We start from the raw sequence: 13,157 nt of genomic DNA on the forward strand, positions 1-13,157 counted from the left end.
AAAGGGGTTCTTGTGCTGAAAGCTCCAACTAACATAACATGTTTCTGGTGTTACTTCCCGCCAACGCCCACTCCCCGGCGGCCGAGGGCTGGATACCCATGCAGGCAATAGAGCCCAAAGATCAAAACTCAATTCAATAATAATCTTAATGTTTTAATGACACCTCGAAAATAAACTTTATGACATCGAATTTGCTACAATTCTTGACCATTATATTAAGCAACAAAAATGATGTATATATAGAATTTTTGTAAATTGATTGTATAGGACTGTAAACACTATTCACAAGTTTAAAACCGACAATATTATATCATAAAGATGATACATGTTCATTTTATCTATATTAGCATCAACTTTCAACATCAGGTTCCCATGAATATTATAATTCAGATATATATGTTTAAAAATGTTTGCTTTGTTTAAAGCAGTTCACTTTTTTTTACATCTTCTGTTGTAACAAATGATTAGAGTGGAGAAAATAACAAGAATAGAAATTTGTATAAATGGAATGTAAAATATTTATTGTTTATGGAAAAGGAGAGTGCTCAATCAACACAACCAAATCATGAATCATGAATTTTTTTTAGAGTACATTGTATAGAAAACATAACATAGTGTCGGTTTTTAAAATTGTTGTAGTAGCTAGGAAAATAAGCTTCAAGACGTACATTTAACATCTATACATCAATGTCAGATTAATCAGTTGATACATGCATTGATCTATACTTTGAAATTATTTAATCAAAATACTAACGAATTAATGATATACAGATTGTACAGAGAACCAGTATTCTATAAACGATGCAATATCAAATAAGATTTAAACGTCAGAACAAGTAGTATACATTACACATCATATAAAAAATCTATGGGGTTAAGAATATAACGAATACGCATTAAAGATGCTTGGTCCGATTTTTTTGTAATTACAGTATCAACACTTTTTCCATACAAATCATTTATCTTAGAAAGTTATGGACTTTCTCCTATTTACACCAGCAGAATCAGTCTCCTTTCAAAGTTAGAAATATTCAAAGTAAATAAAAATAATTTCTCTTTGGGCAAACAAAAAACAAAACAAATTGCATCACGGGAATGTTTAGAAAAGGAAACCGCTTGGTTTCGTTCCCCGAATGATTGTGGTTATTCAACCTGCATGCTATGCATCGATTGTAAAGAAAGCAGACTTTGGAAATATTATAGCGAAAAAAACGTACACATGTTTATTTGTAATTTGTCTGATCATTTCGACCTTTATTTAAAGCGATGTCAAAGTCGTAATACAACCATACCCGTCTCGTCGTCAGGGGGTGCAATTTAACATGAGGCGAAATAACGCGGTACCTTTAATGTTGTTTGTTTCGTTAGCAAATTTTGTACGTATTTTTCTTCATTGAAATTTGGCATAATTAATGGATAAAACTACTGCAATGTCTATTATAATTCATATACTAAGCATAGCCATCGTTTAAAAGCATGCATGAAATTTGATATAAAATCGGACCAAGCAGCTTTAAATAAGAATGAAGTGTACATAAAGCATGTGTTAAGTTTTCACATTAGATTGAGTTGTAACAATTCCGGCAACGGGATTTCAAGTCTCTTCAGTTATGCATAATGGATGTAAACCTCTCTTTATAACTGTTTACAGTCTCATGAATCGGTTATTAATGGATATCTCTGTATAACCATTACATGGTTGTATGTTTGCAGCCCTGCCTCTCAAAAACTTTCTAGTTTCGGTTTCTGTGTTTAAATATTCAGGGACCTCGTTGTATGATACGTCCATCTCCTCCATATTTCCCTGATCAACAAAGTACTCCACCATTTTTTGTATCAGATCACCATCTTCTATCTGGTTCCTGTCCAAGAAAACTGTTTTCAGTTTTAGGTTTTCACGTATGCCTTCAAAAATTTTAGCCGCTCCAGTATCTCCGATATTGTTCTGACGAAGGTTTAGACTGCGAAGGCTATGCCATGACGTCACCATGTACTCGCCAATGCAAACTCCATCCCTGTCATTAAGTTGATTTTCTTGCAGGCAAAGATCTGTCAAGGTTGACAAATGTCCTAGTTGGTGGGCAGATTCAAATACAGTCGTAAAGCCAATGTTACACTTCCATAAATTCAAAAGATTCCACGAGTACTTATTGCAACTCATCATTTCAAGAAAGACTTCAGATATATTTATGCTCGGTCCTGGTCCAACTCTTGATGAACCGATAGTATTGCACCCGTAATCAAGGTGTTGGAAATGGCGCATGTTCTTCAAGAGTTTGAAGTATTTTTCTGAAATCCTTTGGGAGAACCCACAATTCCTGACATTCATTTTCTTTAAATTTTTGCCTTTCAGCGATTCAATGATCAACTCAAACCCTTTGTCTGTTATTCTTTTACAATCGCATAAATTGACAACCTCTAGGAATGGAAGATTTCTAAAGAGAATCGCTAACGAGACAGCCCCTTCATAACCTACATCATTTTCATGAACTCTTATTATGCGAAGATTTTGTTTTTCCATCAAAAGACCTGACAGTTCCAAGATTCCAGAACTAGTTATCTTATTGCGTGCAACACTTAACTCTGTAAGTTGGCCAGCTTCTTTGAAATCAAGAGACATTGCATGAATACCTGCATCTCCGAGGTTGCACCCTTCAATTTCTAAGTGCTTCAAATGAGGCAAATATTGCAAACCGATAGGCTGAGGATCTTCTTTGTTCATCAAGATGGTATTGTTCAGCACTAGAGAAGAAAGTTTGCTAAACCTGCAGGCTTTAATAACTTGTCGATAAGCCTCAGGTTCAATATCGGATGTCCCAGACAAATCAAGCTGACAAACGTTTGGAATCAGTTGGAGCCCGGTACATAAAACTTCAACATCCCTTGAGGGCTTCAAACTAGCTCCAGAAAATTTGAGGCATAAATGCCCTGGATAAGTGAACGAACTTTTTCTTAGTATCGTAACACAAATATTTGCCAACCGATCCGGTTTTGCATCAACATCAATCTGCACCGCCCGATCCAAGATAGAACTCTGGCCAGACTAATTAGGCTTCTTATGTCCTGAACAAGCAATGATTTTTTGATTGCTTGAGATGAAAGATCCCAACGTTCTTTGTCGTCAGGACCTTTAACAATTACAAAAGCATCAATCATTTGTTCCTCAATAAGAACCCTCAAAACATCAATTTGGGGTTCGATAGGTTCTTCTTGTAGGTCTACCACGTATATTCTCTCTGCTGGGATAAGGCTTTTTAAGGCAGCTAAGCGATTATTTGAATCTTTATGTTTCATCACAAGATAGTGCAAATAAAGGTATTCCATCTTTACTTTTGAATCGCCATCAAATTCAGTAAGAGGTTTGGTAAGACCATGTGGATTCTTTGCCAACTGAAACACAGGAAGAAACCCAAAAATGTTGATAGCTGAAGAGTCATTGCTCTTAAATATGAAATACTGCTCCAGCGCTGGGCTTTGAAACCTGTACTTTTGATGTGTTTCAGAAAATTCAATGATTCCATCTCTGACAATTTCTTCCCAAGCCTCAACATTCAACTCAGGAGAACCACCAGTATTTGCAGAGGCAATATGAAATTGAATTTTCCCATTCAAAGCCTTAGTTTCAAACAGAATTCTGTCTTGTATTTCAACAGAAGAAAACTGAAATGTAGATCCTAGCCATGAACCTATAGTCCATAGCTCCTTTCCATATTTGTAATTTTTTTCAAATTTTTTAATTTCCTCAAATAACCAGTCCACAAACAAATGGCAACATTTATCTAATGGACCAATAAACATAGCCGCAATTTTCAGATAACGACTCTGCAAAAAGGGATCTTCTAGTAGCCTACTGATGATTGCTGGTAGAGGGAAGTCGATCTTGTCGTAGATTGTCTCGTCGTCCGATATGCTTTTGTCGTATGATCTCTGTATTCCCCGTCCTCTCAATCTAGACTCAAAAGCAGTAATACTCTCGAAAGGTGATGCAGGAATTGATAAATCTGAAAAAATGGTATTCCAAAACTACAGTACGTCTTTACAAAATGTTGCAAACGTCATTATTTGTTCATCTTACTCTTAAAATATTATTATACAATTAAAAATTAAATAATAAAATGCTTAGATTTATTAAAAACAGTGAACGTGGTTTTTTTTAATCTAATCAATGCTATGAAATATATACCTTGAAGGTTTGTTTTAAACAATAAAAGCATAGCAATTGTTAAAATAAAAGTGATTGCATTTATACCTCTGATAGCTTTGAGATTGAGATAACAGAATTGGAAATCAGCTGGACAGATTTCTACATCAAAGTCCAGACTGTCAAAGAAGCTATCATCAATGTCTCCATCCTTTGCTCCATTCTTTTGAGCAACTTGCAAAATGTGATGCCTGCGCTTTTCAGACAACAGGTCTTTTCTAATGGCTTCTATCAAAACCCCTCCAAGGTAGAGCCGCTGTATAGCTTCCAGTGTATCAATAGAATTCACAGATAATATGAGAATCAAGGAGCCTTTTTCAAGCTTTTCAAAAGAAGCATTGATATCTTCAGCCAATTGTAGCACCTTTCGAATTTCATCTAAAGACTTTGCATGTAAAACCTGTTTGCGTACTAATTCTAACACGCGTTCTTTTCGCTTTTTGGTAAAGTCTTCTGTAGAAATGTCCGAGTTTGACTATAAGATGAGAAACAAAAAGTGTAAATGCATAATACTCTAACGATCAAGTTGACATCTTAAAACATATGCACAATCAAAAGAATCTTAGCGATGATTTTGAGTAAGTTGATCATTTTTAGCAAACATCATCTATAGTCTGTCCCAAGATATTTATGCAGCACATTTGGACGATTTTTAATAAATAATACACATACCTGTGAAAGAAGTGCAGTTGAAAAAGTTGAAAAGGATAATTTACAAGATAATTTCATTGACACATTATCATCTTTCACTCGGAAAAATTCACAGGAACAAAAACAGATTCCTATGGAGACTTATAATGGGGAATGTTTACATCTTTTCTCCATTCGGAATACATCGCTCAATTTATCTACGTATCATCAGGGCTTGCTTCAATACAAAATACCCGTAGACATCACATTTTGTTAGAGAATTGTATTGAAACCTGATAAGCTAACATGGGCTTTTCGACTGAGAAATCTTTCATACTTTTGAATGAACATCGTTTAAACCCCGAAGTCTCTAAAAATATCAAGCAATTAAGCCAAATGTGAATCCAGGATATCTTGGGACAGAGTATATCTATCTATCTATCTATCTATCTATCTATCTATCTATCTATCTATCTATCTATCTATCTATCTATCTATCTATCCATTAAAAGATCTATTAATGCAATTTGATATTATTTTAATATCACTTTTTGGGCATTTTCTGTGATCTTTTTCTTTTGACTTTGAAATACCTTTCTCTCTCACTTACCGCCATGCTTGGTATGCTTGTTTGTAAATCCCACTCATTAAATTCTATTTCTGTTAATTGAACAAAACAAATTAATAAAGCACAGTTCCTCTGTATATCACTTATATCACATTACCTATAGATTCACTTTTCCTGAATTTCTCCAATTATTAAGTATTTTTGTGACAGTTAAATACTAATGAATATTTTCATATAAAGGTCCTTTATATCACTTCTCTATGAAAACCATACGTTAACTTTGCACTAAGAACTTATATACATTCACTGTGCCTATTTTTAAAGTGTGCCTTATGTACTAACTGCCAGCTATTTGCACTTACTAGAAAGTTTTTCTCCAAGGTCTTGTAGACCACTTCCTTCGCATTTTAAAGCTTCCTGTAGGTCATGCTTCCAATGTGTGTAATTTTTTCGAAGAAGAAACACTAGTTCTTCTGCAGCGGCGAGTCGGCCACTCTGTTGTTGTTTACATTTAACGGCCTCCTGTTAAAGGATAAACTTTCAGAATTACTAAAATGACCCACTTGCAGTTTAATATATTTCAGCCGCAAACTTAACCACATCCATATATATTCCTCATAGATAAACATGTACCTCATCTGCCTCTTTTAAGTCTTATAGAGCATAAACTTTCTTGTCAAATAGTGTGTATAAGATACACACAACCCTAGCCTAGCGATATAGCTTTTTATACTGTGGTTAGTGAGATAGTGTATATAATATTTTTGATTAAATAAAATAGTGTTTGACGAGTATAACATGTTCACCTCATCTTCCTCTTTCAGTCTTGTGAGATATTGAACAAAATCCTCGGGATCAACTCTAGATTTGAAATCAGCAAGAATCTTCTCTATGTCTGATCGTGTACCCCCTCCTTGTTGAGTCAAAACCTCTTCAGATGCATCATTTATAGAGTCTGAAATCCCTGCACAATTGTGTCCATCATTGCACCGGATCGTAATTCGTATCTCTAGTTGAGCTATAACAGTAAAGTAATAATTTTTCACAATGTATATTGGCGACTTTAACCAATACTTGTTTCGTTGACAAATTGTCATTTTGTCTTACAAACTCTGATTTACTTAAACTCACTCATTTTATCCTTGATGTAATTACATAGATGGTCTAAGCCTAACTCTGGGTGATTACAAGCCAACAATAAGTTATACACCCAATTTGGTCGCCTTCGTAGTCTGTCTAACAATTCACCAGCGGCTTTTGACCTTCCATCGTTTTGATACTTTGCTTTGATTCTGTCCTAAAAGTAGTATGATATCAAACATGAAATATATAATAAAAATTATTGAAAATTAATATTTCGTTAGTATTAAAACACAGGAAAAGACTATTGCTACTTAATATAAAATAATGAGAAACAATAAATCAAGAGACGGCTAGATAGACTGATCAACAGCACAGAAATTAGTCTTACCTTTTAAACCTTAGAATGTTAACTACTATTATTTGTTACGTTCACAAACTATATTTTACATGTACGTATTTTTATGAATTTTACACTCTGGCTAGTATTGACTGCCAGATAAGAAAAATTCCCCATGTTTATTATTGTTATACAAAAGTACACGAAACTTTAATTTCGCTAGAACCTGGTTTTCATATAATTTTAAAAAGCAGTAAACTAAACTTGTCTGCCAGATGATTTTGTTTAAGTTTAATTCATTAAATATTTTTCAAGAAAAATACAACAATATAGTTGGGTATTGTTAAGATCATATCAACCCAAGATAACATCCGCCATGGTCAAGTGGTTGTTATTTTCGATATACAGTGTATTACCAATTACCGGTATATTCACCAATATATGAAATCTTTCCAAAATACTTGAATGCTTTTACACAGAAAAAATATAATGGAATTGTGTCAATTTCATTACAAATACATTGTATTACAATTAGGGTTTGATAACACCTTCATATTTATAAAAAAGACTTGTAGTGTTTTAACTGAAGAGATTGCTTATTAGTTCGTACGTAATACAGAAAAGATAATTTAAATATTTGTTTCTAATCAAAAGTTGCAATTTCCAAATTAAACATTTCAGACCATTTTTGGATGCAAACCATTGCTTCCTTGCAACTGATGAGCGAATTTTGTTATAAGCATGGTAATTCACATAAACTTAGAAGCCTGCCCGAAATAGTTAAAGTGTAGATTTGGCCCTATTTACTTGAAATGAAATAAGTTTCCTCTAAAGCATTTTCCCAATTACTTTGGATTGAAACAAAAACGAGTAGTGTACTACAATAAAAAAGACATTTTGAATCTAAATCTTTCACACACTCGTCTGAAGTTAAAAAAGTATCATTAATAAAAGAATTTCCCAAAAGAAGATAATTCCATATATATTTACCACTCAAAGAAAAGATTGGTGTGTTTTCAATACTTAAATACATAATGGTAAATATACACATGTATACATGTTAAACAAAATAAATACTTTTTTATAAAAATAAGAGGATTTATGCTGATTTCGTTCATACACTTTCTAACTATTTTTATGAGGTAATATCATCATGGTTAAACGTTGGTAACCGGATTATAGAGTTTGACAAGTTAAGTTTTTTTAATTAGTTTTTTGTAATTGTTATATTTGATTTATTTTAAATTCTAAAATAAGTAACTACGTGTTTTACATGCTTTTCCGTCCTTTAACAACATCGCTTAATTTGATGGCTAATTTAATGAAAGTTCCGGTGAAAAAAATTAAAATCCACTGAAACGTTTAACCATGTAAAGTGCATTGCAATTGCTCTGCTAGCTTTGTTGGGATAAAGTAACTCACGTATCATTTCATTTGATACCCTTCATGTTTTATCAGATTCAGCATACAATGCAAGGAAGGCGCTTATATATTTTACAAACGATTTCTTTTGATTAAATAAAAAATTACAAAGGATATTCATTTATTGATAAAATGTTGAACTATTAAATTTTCGTATTTTTTAAATACTTCAAATAGTTTCTTTTACATTATAATCTTTATTCATAAGTTTTTTTTATGTTCATATACGATGATCTCCTTTTTATCGCAGTTCTCATTGTTGAGTTATTTTCATGGAGTATTATTTAGTAATCACATCAGTTACATATGATTGTGCCGTATAATCAACCTTTCAAAACATATGTAAATGAATCACAACGTTACACCCTATCTGAAATTTAAGAAAGTCATACATTAAACAAAAGGATAAAGAAATTCAGGGAAAACAACTGAACTGAACTTTATTTATTTTACAACGATGGATAAGCAAGTTCTTCAACTTATATTAATATCTCTCGTTGGCACGGATGTTAGCGCGTGGGTCATTGGTGCGGGAAGAAGCCGGAGTACCCGGAGAGAACTCACGTGTCCAAGCGAGCGACCGCCATACCCTATTACATACAACCGCTGTTGATCACGGGGATCGAACTCGGGTCGCAGCTGTGAAAAGTGAGTGCATTGTCCACTACGCTACTTGAACACTTAAAACAACTGGAAGAAGTATTTTCTCATTCGTTTTCGTAACATATTGAAGTTATAATGTAATTGGAAATGCAACATAAAAACAACCACACAAGACAGGGAAAAATCCCACAGAATACATCTTAGTTGCTAGTTTTACGTACCACGTCATCTTCAGTGAGACAGCTTGCTACCAGGTAGTCCGAGAGTGTAAGTGGATCCACAACCTCACGGAATTTCACCTGGATTTCTTTATAAAACCGATACTCTCGTTCCTGTAGCTTTCGATTCTGTTGATCAGCCATTTTGCTACAAAGTCACCGTTCAGCGATCTGTAATGGTAGCAGATTAACACATAATCATCATTCACCGATCTGTGATTTTTATTTATCTAATTGAGCAAGAAACCTTTAAGCTTTAATGGTCACCTCAATACAATATACACACATGTACTCCGACATTTCGGGGAATGTCATTTATGCTTTTATCTTAGCTTTATTCTTGATTAAAATAAGGCAACGAACCTCCTCTCCCATTCCTGGTATATATCTTTCAACAAGGATTATAAAACTATAAATAGCAAAAAGCTTTAAAGAAATAAAAGTATATGACCGAATATTGGAAAAAGTTTGACTCTAATGATAAACCTTATTTTACAATGATCTGTTTACTGTGAAAACTGATTTTATATGTTTTGAAAAATGCATAAATTAATTAAATATTTTGAAAGGAACATTGTGCAATTTCTCAAAATGTTCTTTGTATATATGAAGATGAACGAAATAGATTACTTAAATTAATTACTTTTCCGTATCCGACCTATAGCTCCCCCACCCTCTGGTGACAATCACAAACTTTGGAAACTTTTATATGTTATATAGCCCTCTTTAAAAAATCAATCCCCGTCAGAGTTATTTTGGTACATCAAGTTTAAGTGTATTTTTAGAGAGATAATAAAGGAATAAGGAAACATTTTTTGAGTATTATGAGGTGATAATTTCGGTCGGGGCGTGATCAAATCCAATAAAACCCGAAGGGATTTATGACAGATTTGATCACGCACCAATTATCACCTCATAATATTCAAAGAATGATTCCTTATTACTTATATTTATATAATTTTAAGCCATTGTACGTGCCCCGCTGGCGCCCAAATTATCCGTAATTTGAAGTTATGGGTTTTATAGTACAAAATCGATACATAGTTTTATCACAGGCCAAGAAACTGGGAAATGTAAATATAAGAAAATCAAAATAATTCATGTCGTATAAAAATGGTCTGCCTTATATCCTCTCAATTTACATTCATTTTTATGTCAGCATATCTAAAATAAATAGCTTATTTAGCATATTTTCATGGTTCATATTCATAATTAAGTACCTTACCCCCTCCAGAGACCAAACTATCAAAGAGCAAGGTCTATCATAATTAATACCTTTGATAGTTTTATTATTTTCCTAAATGTGTATTCGTCTTCCATTCAAATTTAACAGCATTACAAACGACTTTAAAATCGTAATACATTCCAAGATCACATCATTCGCCTAAACTGTAGCAAGACCCACTGTCTTAGGTGTTATAAAACTTGCATATAAAAAGACAACATTGTTATCTCTCTAAATATAGTGTCAGTTTCTCTTCAGCATAGAAGAAAAAAAAACAAACTTTATATACATTGTCACTATATGATTTTTTTTAATTTTGCCTATAGGGCGACTGATTAACAAAGATCATAAATTTTACCTTTTATACCCCATATACATTGTACTACATTGGAAAAAAGTGGCCATGTATTTTAAAGCAAAGCACGACGACGGACGAAAATCATTTGGAATAGGTCAACTGAGTGACTCAGGTGTGGTCACCTTAGTGACTTAGGTGACCTTAAAATGCACACTGTATTTGTGTTAGAAATCGTCTTACACGGAACATGAAAAAGTGGATAAATCAACTTTTTCGTGGTTCATCTTTTTTGAGACTTACCTCAATTTTCTCCATAAAGCTAAAACGAAAGTTGAAACGCAGAAAAAGTTGGGAATCTCCATTCTAAATTTAACCACATTATAGCATGATATGTAGTCGATCGGTTAACCCCCTATCAATTATGATAGCGATGAAGCGTACTAGTAGTTTTATCGCGCTATATTTAAACAATAATGTGCGTCGTGTTTGGCAAGGTAATTTCTTGACTAATGACTTTAAATTCTTCTTCAGGGCCCGTAACCTGTGGTTCTCATGTACAATGAAGCCGCTTTTTACATTAGTTCAAGAAATAAAAGAAAGATTACTTAATACAGAGAGGAAAGAAATGGTCAATCATTGTAATAAGAAATGAAAATTTTAGTACTCATCAATTAGAGCGTATCCCTTAACAACTATGTACATAAATACCACTTAAAAGCACAACAAATTATCTATAATTATTATAATTTATTATCATTGGTAATTATAAGTACATGTAGTTGACTGACATTTGTTTTAGGGAAAGTATCTCAAATTGACATAAACTTTATTTTGAAATGTTTATGTTCTTGATTGTGTGCTAGTAAAGACACTTAATATGAATTTTTAAAAAAATATTTTTAAAGTAAAATTACAATTCATGGTATATTAAGAAAAAATCTGCTTTACCCGAACTCAGAATCTGAACATCGTCGTAAACTACGCAACGACAAGTTAAATAAACAAAACCATTGTAATTAAAGTTTTTATAATTATCTATGTTGACTTACTGTCTCTTATTAGTGTAAGCCAAGGGTTGTACCACATGTAGTAACGAAACAGTTGAACAAAACAGCTACAGACATTGTTTAAAATTAACCATCAGTCGTACAGTGTGTCAGTAAAGTGAAAGGATTGACATGATAAGTTGGTTCCTGATGATTAGTTTAGTGTAAAACTATTGATTTATCAAATTTCTTTCCGAAGGTTGTACATCAAGACTAAAGCTTGGAGATCAATACCTGAAAATTCGAAATTTTAGTGTATACTGTTATAACGGTTCGAAAATTATATTTTAGAATTGCAATTAGTAAAGTTATTATTAAAGACTTTATAATTTTTTTCTAAATTTGAAATGAAAATCATCTAGTACTTGAAATAATCAAAGTAAGTATAATGCTAAGATATTTTATACACACTAGCAATACATGAACTGGACACACTATATCCAGATAAAAAAAAATTGGTATTCCAATCTGTAGTGAATCAAAAGGTTCTTAAAGGGACTTGGACACGATTTGACTTAAAATTTTAGAATTTCATTTTTCCATTTTCAATGTTTAGTCTGATTATTATAGAAGTTTATAATGCTATGTCAAAATTTGAAAGTCAAATAGCAAGTTATTGGCAAGATACAGAGTTCATAATTCTTTGTTTCGTAAACAAAGTTCGAATATTGTCATTTTTTACAAATGTGTTGTATTGGTGTAAGTTTCAATCAAATGTATCTTTCTTTTGTTGATAATAGTATTTATGAAGATATTGAATTAGTTTAAATTGTTTTTTACATGTCATGTTGTCCAATACATGGTAATTCTCTACATTACATTTTTGTAAACAACTATAAGACTCGAGCTTTGTTTACATAACAATCAATTTTTACATCTGTATCTCGCTTGTAACTGGACTTTAACATTCAATATTTTGGTCAATCATTTAAAATGCACCAGTAAACCATTTTATACATAAAAAATAAAAATAAAATTGTTGATCTCAAATCGTGTCCAAGTCCCTTTAAGATATGACAACCCCTTGTCTAGTGACAGACAATATGACAAACTAACTATTGCAACCCAATCCGTCCCCTTCTTTGTAGCAGCAGCGATGAGCATTGTATGCAATGAATAAAACCACAGACTTGGAATTAATCTTGAGGGTTTAAAGAGTTGAGTAATAAGTAATATGCATAAGAATTACTTGTATATTTCAATACGAAATGGACAATGGATATGAATAATTTTTTTTTATATAGTTTAAGTAAATTTTCAAAATAAAAGAAATATAACTACATACAGAGAGGAAAGAAATTATAAATCATTGTGTTTGAGGTATTATGAAAAAATATACTAGTATAGCTCACATTTTTTGCAAATGCATTTGTATTAGAAATAAATATAAAGAGTCACTTTATTACAATTAGCATACGTAATGGTATCAACGATTGCTAATCATTTACATCTAAAAAGTTAACAACTATGAATAAATCTTTGATGTCTTAAATTTTGTATTGATTTTAAGTTGGCTTATTTTAGAG

The 13,157-nt window shown here is 32.4% G+C and overlaps 1 protein-coding gene across 2 annotated transcripts; it reads right to left on the reverse strand.

The window, feature by feature from the left end:
- Positions 1-490: 490 nt before the first annotated feature.
- LOC105335644 (uncharacterized) lies at positions 491-11,039 on the reverse strand. Of its 2 annotated transcripts, none has more exons than XM_011439627.4 (8): positions 10,886-11,039; positions 9,066-9,233; positions 6,531-6,696; positions 6,206-6,417; positions 5,762-5,921; positions 5,442-5,491; positions 4,250-4,676; positions 491-4,001 (listed from the first exon to the last, which is right to left on the reverse strand). In XM_011439627.4, exons 2-8 carry the CDS (start codon positions 9,204-9,206, stop codon positions 2,953-2,955), a joined length of 2,205 nt encoding a protein of 734 aa, XP_011437929.3. In that variant the 5' UTR covers positions 9,207-9,233; positions 10,886-11,039; the 3' UTR covers positions 491-2,952. The 2 variants fall into 2 exon arrangements, with proteins under 2 accessions (XP_011437929.3, XP_065929136.1); XM_066073064.1 differs by lacking the exon at positions 10,886-11,039 and adding an exon at positions 9,426-9,449.
- Between the last annotated feature and the right edge of the window lie 2,118 nt (positions 11,040-13,157).

This window comes from Magallana gigas, chromosome 10 (genome assembly GCF_963853765.1).
Source record: "Magallana gigas chromosome 10, xbMagGiga1.1, whole genome shotgun sequence".
In the NCBI taxonomy this organism is placed as follows: domain Eukaryota; kingdom Metazoa; phylum Mollusca; class Bivalvia; order Ostreida; family Ostreidae; genus Magallana; species Magallana gigas.

Excerpts from the sequence above, each read along its gene's own strand:
- LOC105335644 (XM_011439627.4), bottom strand. The coding sequence starts at position 9,206 with ATGGCTGATCAACAGAATCGAAAGCTACAGGAACGAGAGTATCGGTTT. Across the intron at positions 5,922-6,205 it reads GACTGAAAGAGGAAGATGAG|GAGGCCGTTAAATGTAAACA; the intron begins GTGAACATGTTA and ends ATCCTTTAACAG. Across the intron at positions 5,492-5,761 it reads CCTTGGAGAAAAACTTTCTA|AAATAGAATTTAATGAGTGG; the intron begins GTAAGTGCAAAT and ends TTCAATTAACAG.